The 19,022-nt window shown below is 38.2% G+C and overlaps 1 protein-coding gene across 6 annotated transcripts in view; it reads right to left on the bottom strand.

The window, feature by feature from the left end:
- FREM1 (FRAS1 related extracellular matrix 1) overlaps positions 1-19,022 on the bottom strand; it is a 171,123-nt gene that overhangs the window by 113,969 nt on the left and 38,132 nt on the right. For all 6 annotated transcript variants that reach the window (XM_043891226.1, XM_043891227.1, XM_043891229.1 and 3 more), the window contains 4 exons: positions 14,682-15,005; positions 11,917-12,025; positions 4,756-4,887; positions 2,313-2,657 (listed from right to left, as the gene is read on the bottom strand). In XM_043891226.1, the coding sequence (XP_043747161.1) occupies positions 2,313-2,657; positions 4,756-4,887; positions 11,917-12,025; positions 14,682-15,005 (910 nt within the window). The remainder of the gene's footprint in view (positions 1-2,312; positions 2,658-4,755; positions 4,888-11,916; positions 12,026-14,681; positions 15,006-19,022) is intronic.

The following is a 19,022-nucleotide window of genomic DNA, read 5'->3' as shown; positions in this document are numbered from 1 at the left end:
TGAAAAGATATACCATGTTCATGTACTGGAAGAATTAAAATTGTTAAAGTGACCATATTACCCAAGGCAATCTACAGGTTCAATGTAATCCCTATCAATATATCAAGGGCACTTTTCACATAACTAGAACAAATAACTTTAAAATTTGTATGGAAACACCAAACTCCAGATTGTCAAAGCAATCTTGAGAAAGAAGAACAGAGCTGGAGGAAACACACACTGCCTTCAGACTGTCCTACAAAGCTACAGTAATCAAAACAGTATGATACTTGCACACAGCAGACACACAGATCAATGGAACAAAATAGAGAACCCAGAGATAAACCCATGCACTTATACTCAATTAATCTACAACAAAGGAGCCAACACTATACAATGGAGAAAAGACAGTCTCTTCAATAAGTGGTGCTGGGAAAACTGGACAGTTACATGTAAAACAATGAAATTAGACCATTCTCTAACACCATATGGCTTTCCTGGGAGAACTGGGTTCGATCCCTGGTTCAGGAAAATCCCCTAGAGAATTCTTGCCTGGAAAATTCCATGGACAGAGGAACCTGGTGGGCTACAGTTCATGGGGTCACAAAGAGTTGGACACAACGGAGCTTTGAACTAATACCACAGACAAAAATAAGTTCAAAAATGGATTATAGACCTAAATGTAAGACCTGAAACCATAAAACTCCTGGAAGAAAACTAAGGCAGAACACTCTGACATAAACTACACTGAGTTTTTGTTTTGTTTTGTTTGTTTTTGGATCTGTCTCCTAAAGCAAAAATAAACAAATGGGACCTAGTTCAACTTAAAAGTGCAGTGAAAGAAACTATCACCACAACAAAAAGACAATCTACTGAATGGGAGAAAATATTTGCAAATAATATGACAAATAAGGGGTTAAAATCCAAAATACACAAACGGCTCATATAACTCAACAGCAAAGTAACAAAAAAACCCAACTAAAAAATGGCAGAAGACTGGAATAGACATTTTTCCACAGAAGACTTACAGATTGCCAACAAGCAGATGAAAAGATGGCTCAATATCACTAATCATCAAAGAAATGCAAATGAGATATCATTTCACACCTATCAGAATGGCCATCACAAGTAAGAAATGGCTAACACAAATAACAAATGCTGGCAAGCATGTGGAGAAAAGGAAACCTTGTACACTGTTGGTGGGATGTAAATTGATATAACTACTGTGGAAAGCAGTATGAAAGTTTCTTTAAAAACTAGACATAGAATTTACCATATATCCCAGCAACTCCACTCCTAGATATACACTTGAAAAAAATGAAAACACTAATTTGAAAAGATATGCGCACCCCAGTGTATATTGCAACAGTATTTACAATTGCCTCGATATGGAAGCAACCTAAGTGGACGTTAATAAATGAATGGGCAAAGAAGATGTGCCATTCACACGCACAAACACACATAATGGAATACCACTCAGCTATTAAAAAGAATGAAATTATGCCACTTGAAACAACATAGATGAACTTGCAAGGTATTATGATAAATGAAATGTCAACCAGAAAAAGACAAATACTACATATCACTTACATGTGGAATCTAAAAACTAAAACAAACTAGGGAATGTAACAAAAAAAGAAACAGACTCACAGATATAGAGAACAAATGAGTGACTACCTGTGGGGAGAGTGAAGAAAGAGGGGCAATATAGGGGTATGGGATTAAGAGGTACCAACTGCTATGTCAACTACTATGCATAAAATACATTATACAACACAGGGAATATAACCATATTTTATAATAACAATAAATGGAGTATAGCATTCAAAAATTGTGCATCACTATGCTGTATACCTAAAACTTATATAATATTGTGCATCAACTATACCTCAATTTTTAAATAATCTATTAAAAATAAAACAAAATATGCTTGAAAAACAACTAGTCTTAGGTAAAACTGCTTGATGCCTATTTTATCAAGCTCCTTACCTATCTACTTCAAAAAGTAGTTGTGAAATTATTCTAACAAAATGTAAATAAAAGTTATTCATGAAATTTTTTATCAATAATCTAGAATAGGTCAAAATATTTCTTCAACATTATTTGTCCTATCACCTCGCATGGCAGACTTAATTTTTCATAGTGTAATGGTTACCTTGAGGCCCAGTTCTGGAACTTTCTAGATTCCAGATGGATAGATCAACTAACCTCTCTAAGTCTCAGTCTTCCCATCTGTGAAATGGGAATAATAATAATAGAATCTTACCTCATAAACTTGATGTCTCTCTTAGCACAAATTCTAACACAAATGATCTTAACTGCCCAGCACTCACCTATCAGCCCTGGCGCTGGTTTCTTCATGATCTCTCCAGCTTGTGGGGGTTTTGTGATATTAAAGAAGATGTAGTCATCACTGGAGTCCATGTCTGAAGCTCTCAGCATGGAACCCTGGATTAGTATGGTCTGCCCCTCCTCCAGTTCAATCACAACATTTGTTATGAGGAATGGCGGACTGTCATCTTTGGGCAAGATGTTGATGGGAAACTTATGCTGGATGCTGTGTTGGCTGTCAAATATCCTGAAGACCACAAAGTCTTTGGTGGAGTCACTGTCATCATGATGATATCGAACGACTCCAGCCTGAAGGTCAGCCACAGTGAAGAGAAATCCCTTCCCCCCTGATGGAAAGAACAGAGATGAGGCAGAATGAGAAAGATACGGAGGTAGCAGGTTAGTAAAAGCAGCACTACAGGAGTGGGTGTGAAATGGAAAGTAGGGCAGGCAATACTTTCCTTACCTGGAAAAACCATAGATTGTTTAGTGGGCTCTGGGGCTCCAAAGACCCAGTTTGAATACTAGCTAGTTGTAATACTTATTAGCAGGGTGGACTTAGGCAAGGTATTTAATTTATTTGAGACCCATATATAAAACAGCAATAATAATACCTACCTAATATTCCCTCTTAAGAATGAGAGCGCTCAAACATAGCGTATCTACAATAAGTATTAATTGTTCTTCAATTCATTGTTATCAGCCGACAGCACTTCTTAGAGTAGTGGCTTCGAACTAGCAACATCAGAACCATTTGGGAAGTCATTATAAATGCAAGTTCTCAGGCCCTACCATAGACCGACCGAATCAGAAATTCTGCGACTGGAACTCAGCAATGCATGTTTTATCAAGCCCTCCAGGAGCCTAATGCGTGCTAACGTTTGCGAAGCACTGGCTTAACGACCAAGAGCTTGAGCTGTGGTAGCAAATGGCTTGAGTTCACATACCAGCTCAGCCACTTTCTAGACCTTAGACAAGTCAATTTCTCTTAGTCTCAGGTTCTCATTTGCAAAGTAAAAATAATAGTACCTTGCTTCATAAAGTTAATGTGAGATAAAGTATGCAGAATGCTTTGTACAACTGGGCACAAAGTAAATGTTTAATAAATGTTTGTACTATTTTCTGCCGCCTCTGAGCTGGAATATCACTATGGGGTATGACTCTCCGCTTCATTTCTATAGTAGTGATAAACATTGCTTCACTCTGCACAAACTACTAATATTTCAATTCTTTCTGCAGATGGCCCATAGCTTTTCCCACTCCAGATGGTTTTATAGATTAAACATGAGTATAGTGAACACTGTGGGTTACTTGCCCATCCGCCACTTTCTCCTCTTTCTCAGTACCAGAATCCTAGTCTTATTTGGAATGGCGATATAACCATTTAAAAATACTCAGGTTCCCAGACTCTGTTGCACCTAGGGGATAGTATGCAACTAGGTAAGACATGTAATTAGACTTCATTTCTTCAGGCTCCTGGGAAAAGTTGTTAAACAAAGCAAACTTAGATGGCATAGCTTTTTTTTTATTGTTCCTTTTCTTTCTTCCTTCCCCTAATGCTCATTAGAAGCTTAGATGTGTAGGTACCATTCTGTGACCACTGACAGGGCAGAATATAGCTGCTGGCATCATAAATACAGAATATCCACCTCTATGTAACTTGTCACAAAGAGAAAGTAACTCTTGAAAGTTTAAGTTGCTGTAGTTGGATTTTTCTTACATGCAACTGAACACTCATCTGAATTTATACAACCAGCCTTGAGCTAAGCTCCCATTGTCCTAGGATTAGGCAAGAGAATTTATCATTTTTATTTTTATTTGTTTCAGAATTCCTAATCACACATAATGATAAACAAGAGTTCTCTTTCTGCTTTACAAATAGGTAAACTAAGACGATAATGGAATTAATTCCTCTGAACTCATTACAAGGAAAAGACTATATTATTATTAACTATGGATATTTTTATTAGGGCCATTACTTTGTTAACTACCACCCTTATAATTATAAACCCATTTCTTTTAAACTATGGTAGCTGCTACTAATAACATGAGCATAATTATTACTAAAGTATTAACAACATGTTTTTCTGTTTTTCATCACATTTCTCTGAACCAGAGAAATGAAAAGGAAATATTTTGTCTTTAAACCAGGTTAAAATAATCAGTTAAAGAGTAAATTTAGAAGGAGCCCTACGTGGGTTCAAAAAGCAAATCTGAGATTTAAATTATGGCTCAAATATAAAATATCATTCATAAATGTTCATCCATTGATTTGAGCATCTACTACAAAAGTCAATGGTTTCAAGATCTCTGGACTGAGGGAATATGATAATTCACTGAGAAATGGAGCCCAAGAAATAACACATATACCCTGTTAAATATGGTTTGCTTTTGGAGAAAATAATTGTTGGGTTTGATTCTAAGTGACAAAGTTTGTTCCTTCACCTCTCAGAGTAAGCCGTCCGCGCTGTAAGCCATCCACGGTGACTACCTGCACAGCATGAATGTCATCATTGTCCACAATCTGAAACTGTTCCCACGTGATGGCCCTAGACTGTCCCTCCAGGAGATTCAGACCTACAAGAGAAAACAAACAAACAAACAAAATGTCCTGAAAAGTTCTACAGCATGCCAGATGGCTACTTTCAGACAAGAGTAATAAATTTTCACTCACAAAACTAGATAAAAATTGTATCTTCAAAAACTTCTCAAGAAACTGTAATTTAGCTTTTAAGTAACTTTTTTACTTTTAGTACTATTAACTCCAACCTGATGACTGGTTCCTTATGATCTATTCTTTAGAGGCACAATGGTGCCAAAAATAAACACTAGAAAGAAATAACAGATGTTATGTTCACAGGGGTCTCTAGTCCAAAAATGTACACAAGGAATATTTCAAAGGCTGTGTTCACATATTTTAAGTGGGCAAGAGTCAGAAGCGCTTTCACACATAAATTCTAAGAGCATAAGTAGCCCACAGGATAGAGTATTAAAGTGGTTAAATATTCATTAAATGTACAAATACAGAGCTACTGTGCTAGGGGAGCATTTAATGGTGTTAGACAGGAAGAGTCTGACACTTTGTAAGAGAGTTGTGTTTTAGTCTAGACACTAATAAGGAAGGGACTTTTGCAACTAAAGGAATTTAACAATAAAAGCTTATCCTTGGACTCAGCATGCTGAAGGGAATCTGGGGAGAAACGGAAGTGCTGCTCAGAGCCAAGAAGACAGAATCCAGACTGAATACTGTGGTTAGAGATAGGGAACTGTAGTACCATCAACCATTCCCATCACCCAGTAGAGCTGCTGGGTCAACAGACTGAAGAGAATTTTGAAAGGGGGCAAAGCCTTTCAAAGAAACAAGTGTCTTTATGAATTATGGATTTCTCATGGTATAAGCCCAGTAGTGGGATTGTTGGGTCATATGGTAGTTTTACTCCTAGTTTTTTAAGGAATCTCCATTCTGTTCTCCACAGTGGCTATAACCATTTTCCTTAATGTTCACTGCAGCACTATTTACAATAGCTAGGACATGGAAGCAACCAAAATGTCCATCAACCAGTAAATGGATAAAGAAGTTGTGGTACATATATTCAATGGAATATTACTCAGCCATAAAAAGGAATGGATTTGAGTCAGTTGAACTGAGGTAGATGAACCTAGAGCCTGTTATACAGAGTGAAGTAAGTCAGAAAGAGAAAAACAAATATCATATACTAACACACATATACAAACCTACTAAAAAATGGTACTGATGAACCAATTTGCAGGGCAGGAATAGAGATACAGATGTAGAGAATGAACTTGTGGACACAGCAGGGGACGGAGAGGGTGGGATGAATTGAGAGAGTGCACTGAAGTACATACATTACTATGTGTAAAATAAATAGCTAGTGGGAAGTTTCTGTGTAACACAAGGAGCTCAGCCTGGTGCTCTGTCATAACCTAGGTGGGTGGGATGTGGAGGGTGGGATGGGAGGGATTAAGAGGGAGGGTATATATGTATACTGTATATAGACTATATATACCATATATTATATATTACTATATATATACTTAAGGCTGATTCACATTGTTGTACTGCAGAAACCACCACAACCTTGGAAAGTAATTTTCCTCCAATTGAAAAAAAAAAGAAACAAGTGGATGAAATTTAAAGACGGTGTACTGGTAGACACAGCGAATGCATTAATGCTTCCCCTCAAATCTGCCTGGCTTCCCCTGCCCCCGATGTTGACCAACTGCCTGCTTTCTAGCCTGGCAGCTCCAACAAATTTCCCACAATCCCCACACAGTACAGCCCTGGCCGCCATCATTGCTTCATCTTCTGATGTCGCTGCCCTCAACTGCCCACCAGACCAAGTTTTGGCATGACCTTCCCTGTGACCATGGCCAGGTCTCACACCATGGGACTCAAGGAATTTGCACAGTGACTGCTAAGAAGAGCCAAGTGACACAACCCCGGGCATGTGGGAAGTTAACCCCAGTGAGGCAAACTGACTGAGGTGAGATGAGATGGAAGATGCCGACATGGGGTTGCTCACCCCTTCCCAGCCGCACCCCTGACTCTTCCCACACAGGATGTTTCCATCTCCTCCTGCAGACATCAGCACTATTGAGCAATAAGCTTTATTTTCTTGTAAAGCTATGACCAGCTCAGTCAAACCACCCTTCTATTTGCTACCCTTCAAACTCCCAACTTCCCTTCCCCTTACTCCAGATTTCAGTACAGGGTTAGTCTGCCTCAGGGGCTCTTTGCTAGGGAACCTGAGTTAAGACATAAAGGAATACTGAAAGAAACAAAAAGAGAGAGAGGGGGAAAGGAAAGAGAGAGAAGTGGGGGAGAAGAGAGTAGAAGGAAAGAAGGCAGGGAAGGAGGGATGAAGGGAGGACAAGCACATGTAAAGAATCTCTGTGGCTGGTAATAAGGATTTTGAAGTCAAGAGTGCACAGTACAGCTCAGAACAAGGCATCATGGGATGCACAGAGGAGCAAGCAAGAACACTAGAAATTTCTGTAGCAAGATATTAATGGTGATTATGTTTTGTGGTAGAGTAGTGAATAATGTTATTCAACTATTATTATTTCATTCAGTTATTCATTATTATTAACTCTATTTATTTGCTTTCCAAGTTTTCAATGATCTTATATTAAGTTCATAATAAATAAAATTTGATTTTAAAAATAATTCAGATGTCCAAAGTAGTGAAAACCAGATCCAGACCTCTTAATAAGCCTAGGTTTCACAGATCACACTTACACATGCAGACCATTAAGTCTCTATGCTGTATACTAAACTTTGCTGTTATTCAGTTGCTAAGTCATGTCCAGCTCTTTGCAACCCATGAACTATAGCACACCAAGTTTCCTTGTCCTTCATTATCTCCTGGAGTCTGCTCAAACTCATATTTATTGAGTATTGAGTCAGTGACGTCATCCAACCATCTCATCCTCCCTCACCCCCTTCCCCTCCTCCCCTCAATCTTTCCCCCCATTAGGGTCTTTTCCAGTTCTTCACATCAGGTGGCCAAAGTATTGGAGTTTCAGCATCGGTCCTTCCAATGAATAGTCAGGGTTGATTTCCTTTAAGATTGACTGGTTTGATCTCCTTGCAGTCTAAGGGACTCTCAAGAGTCTTCTCCAACACCACAATTCGAAAGCATCAAACTTTAGATCACTAATTCCTTCTTTTCTCTCATTATCCCTCAAATAGAGGTAGAGCAGGACAAAAAACCAGATTGTAAATCAAGGATGCCCAACTGACATTGTTCGTCCCTACTGAAACTCACATATATAAACACACACAATGGTGTGTTACCCATGTGCAAGCACACACATACACACATGTGCACAAAAGACAATCCATATAAGCTGCCACCTGAGGATTTAAATCAGACAGAGATATTTTCTGTGTTAAATGAACCTACCAACACTGCTTATAAGTATATTTTGAATGCCATTGATGGTAATGGTGGGGAAGGAAAAAATCTTCACTTACATTTCACATTTACATCTGATCTAAATATATACACTGCATTGTAAGTCTTCTTAGAAATGAGAAACAGTACAAAGCCTTCTTTTAAAAGAAGTAAAGCAAGAGGAAATTGACATGGCAGAGTAGGAGGATGCAGAATTTACCTCTCCTCTCCCTCCTACCTTATGAACACATCAAAAATATATCTATACATGGAGCAATTCTCACTGGAAAGGGACTGAAGACTGACAGAAAGACCCTTATGCAACCAAGGCTAAAACAAAGTTGTGCAGGAAGGGAATAGTAGCAATCACGTAGGGGCCTGCTCCCCTAGGAGGGGCCACAGGACAGGAGGGGCGTTACAAGGATGAAGATACCCCTGCAGAGTGAGTGGCTTGAACCACACACTGGGTGCACCAGCCCTGGGGTCAAACGGTGGGAAGACCATTGGGTGGTTTGAAAATCAGTAGGACTAACAACAGGGCTGTAAGAGATCTAAACTCTACTCATGAAGCACACACACATTCTTGTTTACTCCCAATTCAAGATAGAGAAAGCAGATTGAAATTGCTCAGGACACTGGCTGGCTTCTCACAACTGCCTCAATGCAGGTCCTGGCCCATGCTGAGTGCCCTTCCCAGCCCCACTTGCTCAGAGGCACAGTTCCCCACTAGAATGAGGCTGCCAGAGCTGAGGAGAGCACCCAGTTGCGGGGGATGGAGCTGGCTTGGGCCCAACCCTCACGGCTATTGCTCCAGTACCTTGGGGCATGGCCCTGCCCCAGTAGGGTGGTGGTGTTGGCAATTGAGTAGAGAAGCCCTGGTTCACTCCTGGCTCTGGCTCTAGCTCCTCCGTCTCCTGCCCCAACACCTACCAAGTCAATAGAGGCCACTATACTCTGAGGAAAGACGTGAGTTGTGTTCATGTCAGATCCAGCACTCCCATGAAATCCATGGGGAACATGCTCAGACTGTACAGGGATGTTCCCACGCAAGGACATACATTTAAGACCATGACGGGTAACTTTTACCTCGTTTTATAGAGACAGAAAAAGTTAACCAAAGCAGGAAGATGGAGGATTTTATTTCAAATGAAAGAAATTAAAAAAAAGAAACCTGTAAAACCATACAGTGAAACAGAGATGAATGAATTACCAGACAAAGAATTTAAAGATTAGTAATAAGAATGCTAACTGAGGGGAAAGAATAGATGAACTAGAGAATTTGAAAAAGTCAAAACTGAAGTATACAATAACTAAAATGAAAAAAACACTAGGAATAATTAACAGACTAAGTGACGCAGAGAACATATAGTGCTCTGGAAGATAGAATAATGGAAAATATCCAGTCAGAACAACAAAAAGAGAAACAAATTTTAAAAACTGAAAACAGTTTAAGGGACCTCTGGAACAATATCAAGCATAATAACATTTACATTACAGAGGTCCTAAGAGGAGAAGAGTGAACAAAAGAGGTCAAAGGATATTTGATGAAATTATGGCTGAAAACTTCCTGAACCTGAATAAGGAAACAGATTTCTGGGTACAGAAAGCGTAGAGGGTCCAAAACAAGATGAAACCAAAGAGAACCACACTAAAACGTATCATAATTAAAATGGCAAAAGTTAAAGAGAGAATTCTAAAGGCAGAAGGAGAAAAACAAAGAATCACATACAAGGGAACCCTCCTCCCCCAAGGCTATTAGTGGATTTTTCTGCAGAAACTTTGCAGGTCAAAAGGGAATAGCATGATATATTTAAAGTGCTAAACGGGAAAAAACTACAACCTAGGATATTCTATCCAGCAAGATTATTATTCAGAATTAAAGGAGAGATAAAGAACTTATAAGCAAAAACTGAAAGAGTATGTCAACATTACACCAATTCTTAAAGAAATGTTAAAGGCTCTTCTCTAAGTGGAAAAGAAACGAATGGGCCCCAACAAGAAATAAGAATCTATAGCAAAAGAAAAATCCACTAGTAAAGGTAAATATATAGTAAAAGAAACTTGCACAGTAAAAGACACCATAAACAAAATGAAAAGACAACTTAGTGAATATACAACATATAAACAACTCACACAACTCAACAGCAAATAATAATAATCCAATTTAAAAATGGTCAGAAGATTTGAATAGACATTTTCCCAAAGAAGATACATAGATGGCAAACAGGCACATGAAAAGATGCTCAACATCACTAGCCATCAGAAAAATGCAAATCAAGAAAGAGCACAGTGAGATATTACTTCACACCTCTCAGAATGACTGTCATCAAAAAAACACAAATAACAAATGTTGGCAAGGATATAGAGAAAAGGGAACCTCATACACTGACCCTAATGCTGGGAAAGATTAAGGACAGGAGAAGAGGGCGACAGAGGATGAGATGGTTGGATGGCAGCATCAAATCAATGGACATGAGTTTGAGCACACTCCAGGAGATAGTGAAGGACAGAGAAGCCTGGCGTACTGCAGTCCATGGGGTCACAAAGAGACAGACACAACTGAGCAACTGAACAACAAAAACAAAATTGATTAGCCACTGTGGAAAATAGTAGAGAGGTTTCTCAAAAAATAGAAATAAAACTGCCATATGACCCAGCAATTACACTGCTGAGTACACCGGAATAAAACAAAAACACTAATTTGAAAAGATACATGCACTCCAATGTCCATAGCAGTATTATTTACCATAGCCACCATATGAAAACAACCCAAGTGTCCGTTAACAGATGGAAGGATAAAGAAGATTTATGGCTTATTTATACGACGGACTATTACTCAGCCATAATAAAGAATGAAATTTTGCCATTTGCAGCAATGTGGATGCACATAGAGCATATTGGGCTTAGTGAAATAAATCAGAGAGAGACAAACACTCTATTTTATCACTTATGTGTGGAGTCTGAAAAATAAAACAAATGAATATGAGAAAACAGAAACAGGCTCACAGATACAGAAAACTAGTGGTTACCAGTGGGAAAAAGGAAGGGGGGAAGTGCAATATAGGGAGAAGGAATTAAGAAGTACAAACTACTAAATATAAAATAAATAAGCCACAAGGATATATTGTACAATACTGAGAATATAGCCACTATTTTATAACTTTAAATGGAGTATAATATATAAAAATATTGAATCACTATATTGTATACATATAACTAATGTAAGATTATAAGTCAGTTATATATTAAAAATAAGAAGACAAAGCAGTTTAAACTCTTAATTATGTATTTTCATGTCCATGCAACCCAACTTAAAAATAAGATAATGGATTATAGTCTGTGTCTTTCTTTGATTCCTTTGAACAAGTTTGAGTTGGAGACCTTTTCTCTCTCAGTCCAACTATGCTCAGTATCACCAACAGTCACTTTTTTGTCTCAATCAGCTGAAAGAGACCTTTTGGCTTATTTCCTGCAGAGGAAAGAACTTAGTTTCAGGACACGAGAATCCTCAATTTAAATTTCTCACCCTGACAGTAGGAAAAACAAAACCAAAAAACCAACTAGATACCCATAGCCTGTCTGGTTTCGGTTGCTTTGTGTGTAAAATGGGAATAAAGCTACCTTTTTTCACTGACCAGTGTACTTTCTTCCCTTCCCTATTTCGTTTGACTCCTATATTGCACTTCACCTGTGTTCCAGGACACTCGTGGGGCATTTGTATCTGCTGGTCTGATGGAGATATGGACGGTAATAGGTGCACTCTTCTCAAAGAAGAAGTCATAGACCTCCAACTCCACCTGTAAACAAAGAGTTGAATATGAACTACATATTGACAATTTATAATATAAAATACCATTAATTCTGGGATATATACCGCAGATGGAGGCAAAACTAATTCAGGTTTCTGCTCTTGCCTGACCTCATTTTTGACAATGTAATCTCACTTTTTCCATCTCTATGTCTCATTCCTTAATTTATCAGTGTTTTCAAATTTTCTTCTCTATGAATGAAGTTCTTAACCTGAAATAAGCAAGTGTGCTAGCAATGTGTCCCTGCATTTGTTCAGGAGACTACATGAGTCCAGCATCAGACCACTTCAGCTTCTCGCAAAGGTGTAGGATCTAGAGCAGTGGTTCTCGACTGTGATTTCACCCCCAGGGGACATTTGGGAATATCTGAAAACATTTTCGGTCTCACAAATAGGTATGCCCATGGAGGTGCTACAGGCATCTAATGGATAGAAGCCAAGGAGGCTACTATTAATAACATACCACCATGACCAGGTCAGTCCTTACAACAAAGAATTAGCCAATTCAAAATGCCAACAATGTTGCAGAGATCCTGATCTACAGGCAGCTATCCCACTAGATATATTATTAAATATCTATATTTATTTGCTCCCTTGAATTCCATAGCTAATAAACAGGCTTATACATTTTGAGCTTTATTACATGCTATGTGTGTATTACATCAGGTGCTGACAGAGAAGGATGAGGTATAACACTGTAAAGGAAGGCAGGCTACCTACTTTTGAAGAATGTGTGGTCCATTTGAGAGGATAAAAGAAACAATCAGATAATACCATATCAGCAAATACTACATAAAAAAAGAAAGAGATTCCAGAGTGACAAATAAACACATTGAAAATGAAACTATACTGATGTGGGGGATATCATTTTGGCGGTCTAATATAAATATATATTAGGTTGAGCCCTATCACTAAGGAACTTTCCTCTAAGATAAATGTAGTACCTACTAGAGTGAAGTTGAATTTTCATGCCTACAAGAACAGACTACCAGGTATAACAGCCAAGGGAAGGATCAGCTAGCTTAAAGTGCACTGGCCACGGCTCTGCTCTCAGAAATCCCACCCCAGGTGGCTTCCGGCCAAAATAACTGAACAGTGCAAAATCTCCACTGAGAAAGTTGAAAGTCACCTTCTAACAAAACAAACCAAAAAAGGACACATTTGGACAGGTTCTTCTTTAGTATTACATTGTACAGTGCCATACATAACACATGCAAAGCAGACAGAGTCGCAATGCTTTATTTGTGAACGTGAGATAAAACCGGACATCTAAAGAGAAATTACCTCATGCTATGGAAGAAATGAGAAGTGAAGACAGGAAAGAAAAAACCAGTTGCCACTTACTATCATGAAGTGAAGGAAATACAAGTAAAGGACAAAGCATGGCATTTACAGTCCGCCCTTGAGACTAAAGGCTAAAAATGCCTAAACTAGATAGAGGGCAATTTGGTAACCCCAGGGACACGTATTTTCCTTAATAGACCTGAACTCAAGTCTGTGTTAACCTGCTTATTTAAATTTTCCATCATTTTTTAATCAACTTGCTGGTAGGTCTACAAGTTTGTGAAGGGTTATTATGCACAAGTCTGTAACCAGCTGTTCTCTACTCTCATTGAATACAAAACAAGAGGAAAGAGGCAGAAATAGCAGAAACGATTAAGATTAGATAGAAAGAGGACTTTCCTGATGGAAAGTGATAGTGAAATGAGTCATTTTAATGAGAATATGGAATCTCCTACCCTAAGTAAGCATTATTACTTAAACTTAAGGATTCCAGTAGAAAACCTTGATGGAAAATAATATAAAATAATTTATTATTGAAAGAATTATAAACAAATAGAAGTTAGACCATCTCTAACTTCAATGGTCTATGTAATGCAAGAAGGCTGTTGGAGGCACCAGAGTCTCAACCTGGTGAACCTGGGGCCAAATGTGGCCTCAGAAATGTTTTGCAGCTGGTATTTTATGTTTTAAATTTACAATGTCTTCTATGTTTAAAAGTTGAAACATTTTAACTGAAGTATAGTTGATTAACAATGTTATATTAGTTTCAGGTATAGCATGGTGATTCAGTATTTTTGCAGGTGATACTTCATTAAAAATTATTACAAGAAAAGGGCTACAATTCCCTATACTATCCAGTATATCTTTGTTGCTTAACATAGTAGTTTTTATCTATTAATCCCATATCCCTACTTTGTCCCTCCCCCTCCCCTATTCCCTTTAGTAACTACACATTTGTTTTCTAGGTCTGTAAGTCTGTTTCAGTTTTGCATAAACATTCACTTGTATTATGAAACTCTAAATATTTTTACCCAAAAAAAAGTAGAGTTTTCCACTTTTCTTGAAAAAGGAAAGTTACAGCAACACTGGGTACATCCATATTCTCACGTGCAGCAGTCAGCTGGAGCTGAGTTACCTCTGCTCCCTAAATTGCCAGCTCCTTCCTCACTTCCCCCCAGTCTCCCTCCAGATGGGTTTGTTCATTTGCATAACCTGCCTGGTTTGCAACCTGATTTGCAGTGACTGATTCTCTTCTGAGGCAATGACCATACAAGGTAACCTGCAGGCTAAAGAGAAGTGGCTTTTTCAGTGACTCTCTGATTACCAAAGAGTCTAGCAGCTCTGTCTCTCTTCCCTCTCACCTCATAAAGTCTCCTCTCAGAATGGCTGCTGTTTGGAGGCTGATAGGCAATCTGCATATCTCTTAGATCCTTCCAGGTGAAGGAGGACACTGGTCTGGTGTGATCCCACAGGTGAGTCACATAGCCCTGGAGCGGGGCTTTAGTAATGTTGAACACCAGCAAGGGTTTGGGGGTCTCATCCTCTTCACAGTCCAGAACCGATGTAGTCAATGAGGTCAGGATGAACTGATCCACTTCCAGAATAAACATGGCCATGAATGCAGCTCTTGGCATCTGATTAGGAATTCCAGGTCTGATATAAACAGGCAGCCACGCGCGCTCTGACTTTGGAAGGAGAAAGAAAAGATAAAGGGGAAAACTATAAACGAAGCTATTGATATAATAGCAGGGTAAATCGCACGATATTTAACACAAAGCCACAGTCTAGTGGGTGCATCCAGCAGTGATCTGAATCATTTAGAGAGATTTTAATCACATACTGATGCCCAAATTCCATTTCCAGATGTTCTAATTTAACTTTCCTAAGGAGGAGATTAAAAAAAACAACTTGATATTCTTAAAGTTCTCTGGTGACTCCAATATTTAGCCAGGGTTGAGGTGGAGCACCAATTTTGTTATTAGATGGAACTGTTCTTTTGATTCCATGTCCAGCACATATGGTTTATATGACTTTGGACAAGTTACTTAACTTCTAAATCTTGATTTCCCCCACCTATAACATGGACGTCCTAGAGGTCCTAAGTACTGAGTGAGGACTACAAGAGATAGCCGAAGTAAAGCACAAGAACTTGTCTAGCAGTTCAGTGGCTAAGACACTGCACTCTCAATGCAAAAGGCCAAGGTTCAATCCCTGGCTGAGGAACTAGATCCCACATGCCACAACTAAGAGCTTGCATGCCACAACTAAGATCTGGCAGAACCAAATAAATAAATAATTTTTTTTTTTAATCTTAAGAAAAAACAAAGCACTAGCAGTGTCTGGCACACACAACAAACCTCCCCTGCCCACCCCATCCACCTCTTATAGGTTTCAAAGGTGACAATGGCAGGATGAAGGAACCTGTCCTTAAAATAGCTGCTCATGAAACTGAAGGACGTTTGCTCAGTCGTGTATTAGTTAGGACCCTGGGTCTCTAAGTGAGGAGTAGGTCTTCAAAATTGCAAGTAACTCTTCAGGCTAGAAATATACCTTCCCCAAGTAAGAGAGCTATGAGGAAGAGGTTCTCATTGTGGGGATCTCCAGGGAAATCATGAACGTGCATCCTGGGATCTGAGGTCCCAACAAGAGCTATGGGCAGAAAGGATCCTCAGCAGAAGATAACTGGTCTGTGATGACAGAATTTGATGTCCCCCATTATTGGGAGACCAGGCTTAATGATCAGAGCCACACGAGTGCAGTACTGCTGAACACTGGATACTTATATAATGGAATGTTTAAAAGGAAGTTCTTGACTTAGTCTCAACTGAAGGTCCAAGAGAGAGCATTTCAAAGACAATGTAAGACACGTACTGTAGGCAGAATTTACAAAACAAATTGTCTGGAACCAGTTCCAGACTCTAGAACCTTCTCACCCACTCTAAGAATATAAAAGGGCTGAGAGAAGTAAGAGAAAGAGATTTCTTTACCGACAGAAGTTGCTCTGTGTTGGGCTGAGTCACCGCCTTGATGCCTCACACTGTACGCCCTCTGTGAAGAGGAGGGGAGGGGGGGAATGCTGCATCCCTCGTTTCAGGTGTCAGCTTCTAACACACCAGCCTTAAATGTGTCTTTTACCAGTGGAGCACAGAGGGGATTGATGCTGGGCTCATCCCTGAGAAGGCTACATGGCCAGAGGCAGAAGAAATATGGTATCTGTGCTGGGATCAGTCTCTAGGCCTTGTTTGCAGCAGGAAGGAATATGTGAGTGCTCTCAGATACGGAGCAAGTGGGACAGAGGGCTGGTCTAGGGTCATCTGGGTTCCTGACCTGTAGGTGCATCTGTGAGAAGACAAAAATCTCCGCAGAAAGAAGCTGGAGGTGGAGGTCATATCCTAGAAGCACTGGGAGGAACTGCAATTGACTAGAAAAGATGAGAGGCCTTTGCAGAGGGGAATCTCCAGGAGAACAATGAAACTGCCCCGAGATTAAGAAGCTTGAAACATCCACCCAAAGCAGAGAGCACAAAGCCATATTCCATCGATGCCTGGTCAAATAAGACCTCTCTCTCCAACATTCCTCCAAAATCACCCACTCCTCAGCCTGGAATTTCAGAAACTTGCTAGCAAGGCTCAGAGAAAGAGAGAAAAGCAAGAGAAACAGAAGGTGACAACTCCTCTCCCTCCCACACTGTGGTTTATAAAAACAAAAGAGTGATAATGCTGAGTTTAGACTGTGTAGTCCTAATGTGCCACTGAAAAGCATTTGAAGATTTATAATTAAACAAGAATGAGGAAATCATAGTATAAAAGGATTGGTGCTGAACAATAAGAAGTATTAAACCTAGAGGTTAAGCCTGAACAAATATTACTTGAAACACTAACAAAATGGATACAAATTTCAAAAGAGTATACTTGAAATAAAAGATGAAATAAGTATCATAAGGTATAAAGATGATATGCTAGAATTAAAGTTGCAGATTATGTTAACCAAGCCTGGTGGTGGGTAATTGCAGTGAGAAAGGATAAATAGGATCAGACCTCATAACATATATGAAGGAAGCAAAAGACTTCACTGTATTTTTTACTTAATATGTTAAAAATAAAGGTTAAAGAATTTTTTCAATTTAGAACTAAATTTTAAAGTGGGATATTAAATAAATAAAGACAAAGGCAAATAAAATATAACCTAGAGTGCAAGATGATTTTATTAATTAGCAAGAAAACATAAAACAAGATGATAGGAAAAAAAACAGATATCCATTATTATAGAAATATTTTCCATATTCTCTTGTTTAAAACAAATATTCTGAAATTAAATATCCAATTATATCTGCCTCACTGGAGAGGCATTTAAAATTATATACAAAGGTTAAACGTAAAAGGATGACCCAAAAAAGTCTGCAGATGTGACTGTAAGAATTTCAAAGAGAGATGAATTCAAGGCAAGAAGAACTAAAAAGGACAGTGTGTGCAGTTAATAGTGATAAAATGTACAAGACAATGATTCTGATAAGCATCACTGTATTTAATGTTATTCTGACCAAACTAGTGGGGAATACAGCAGAAAAAAGAGGAATAATTACTGAAAAAGAAAGGAAAAATTATTATCATCGGTGGAAGATGTAATTAGCACAGCCTTTAAAAACCTATAGAATTGAAAATATTTTAGAATAATTGAATTCAAGAAAGAAGCCAGACAAAAGAAAATTAGACCAAGAAATAGCTTTGCTGTTTATCATCACTAACCAACAAGAAGAAATAGTGGAGGAAAAGAAGACTAGTCAGAATAATTTCATGAAAACAAACTGCCTAGGATTGGACTTAGTAAGTGTCTGCAAGTGACATGAAGAAAACTGCAAACTTAAGAGAAACATATCAAAGATGATTTGCCTCAATGAAGTGAATAACCTTTGCCTGGAAAAGATGACTCAATATGGTAAATGTTCCAATATTCCAATTTTTCTCAAAATAATTTGAAATTTTAATCCAATCCTGATAAAAAATAATTAGGCGCTTAAAAAAAACTAACATAAATATTAATTATTTGTCTAGAACTAAGAATAGATAAGAAAATTTTGAAGAGGACCATGAGGAGAAACTTGCCTATAAAATATTAAAGTCCATTTTAGACCTTTTATTTTGGAATAGTAAGGTACTGGCACAAGAATAAGTGGGCAAATCTAAAGAATAAGAGAACTAGCCTTGAAACAGACATATAATGTCTTTCTATACAACAGAACAATCAAAAAATCAATGGCAAACAGGTTTATTATTCACCAAATAGTGTTGAAAATTTTGACCACTTGGAAAAAAACTGTTCTGCTGTTTTACAATAAGATAAAATTTATTTCAGGCAGATTAAAAAGGCAAACATAAACAAGAAAATATTTTTAAATCTATAAGAAACTATGGGTGAATAATAAGTTAGTCTCTTGATGAGGATGGATTATACCAGCATAAAAATGATAAAATAACAAAATTCAAAACTTCAAATATAATATAAATTCAATTCCATAAACTGACTCTGGCATGCATGTCTCCACCTCTGTGTGTCTGTGTGTAAGTATGCGTATATATACACATACATTTATATACATATAAATATTAGAAATACCCTAGTTCCATTTTCTTATTTTTTCTTTCTGTGCTTTTTTTTTTAAAAAAAAGCCTCTGCCATTGAGCATATTACTATAACCATAAAAG

This window comes from Cervus elaphus, chromosome 29 (assembly GCF_910594005.1).
Source record: "Cervus elaphus chromosome 29, mCerEla1.1, whole genome shotgun sequence".
In the NCBI taxonomy this organism is placed as follows: domain Eukaryota; kingdom Metazoa; phylum Chordata; class Mammalia; order Artiodactyla; family Cervidae; genus Cervus; species Cervus elaphus.
The sequence above is the reverse complement of the archived record's forward strand: the minus strand, read 5'-3'. Positions and strand labels throughout refer to the sequence as shown.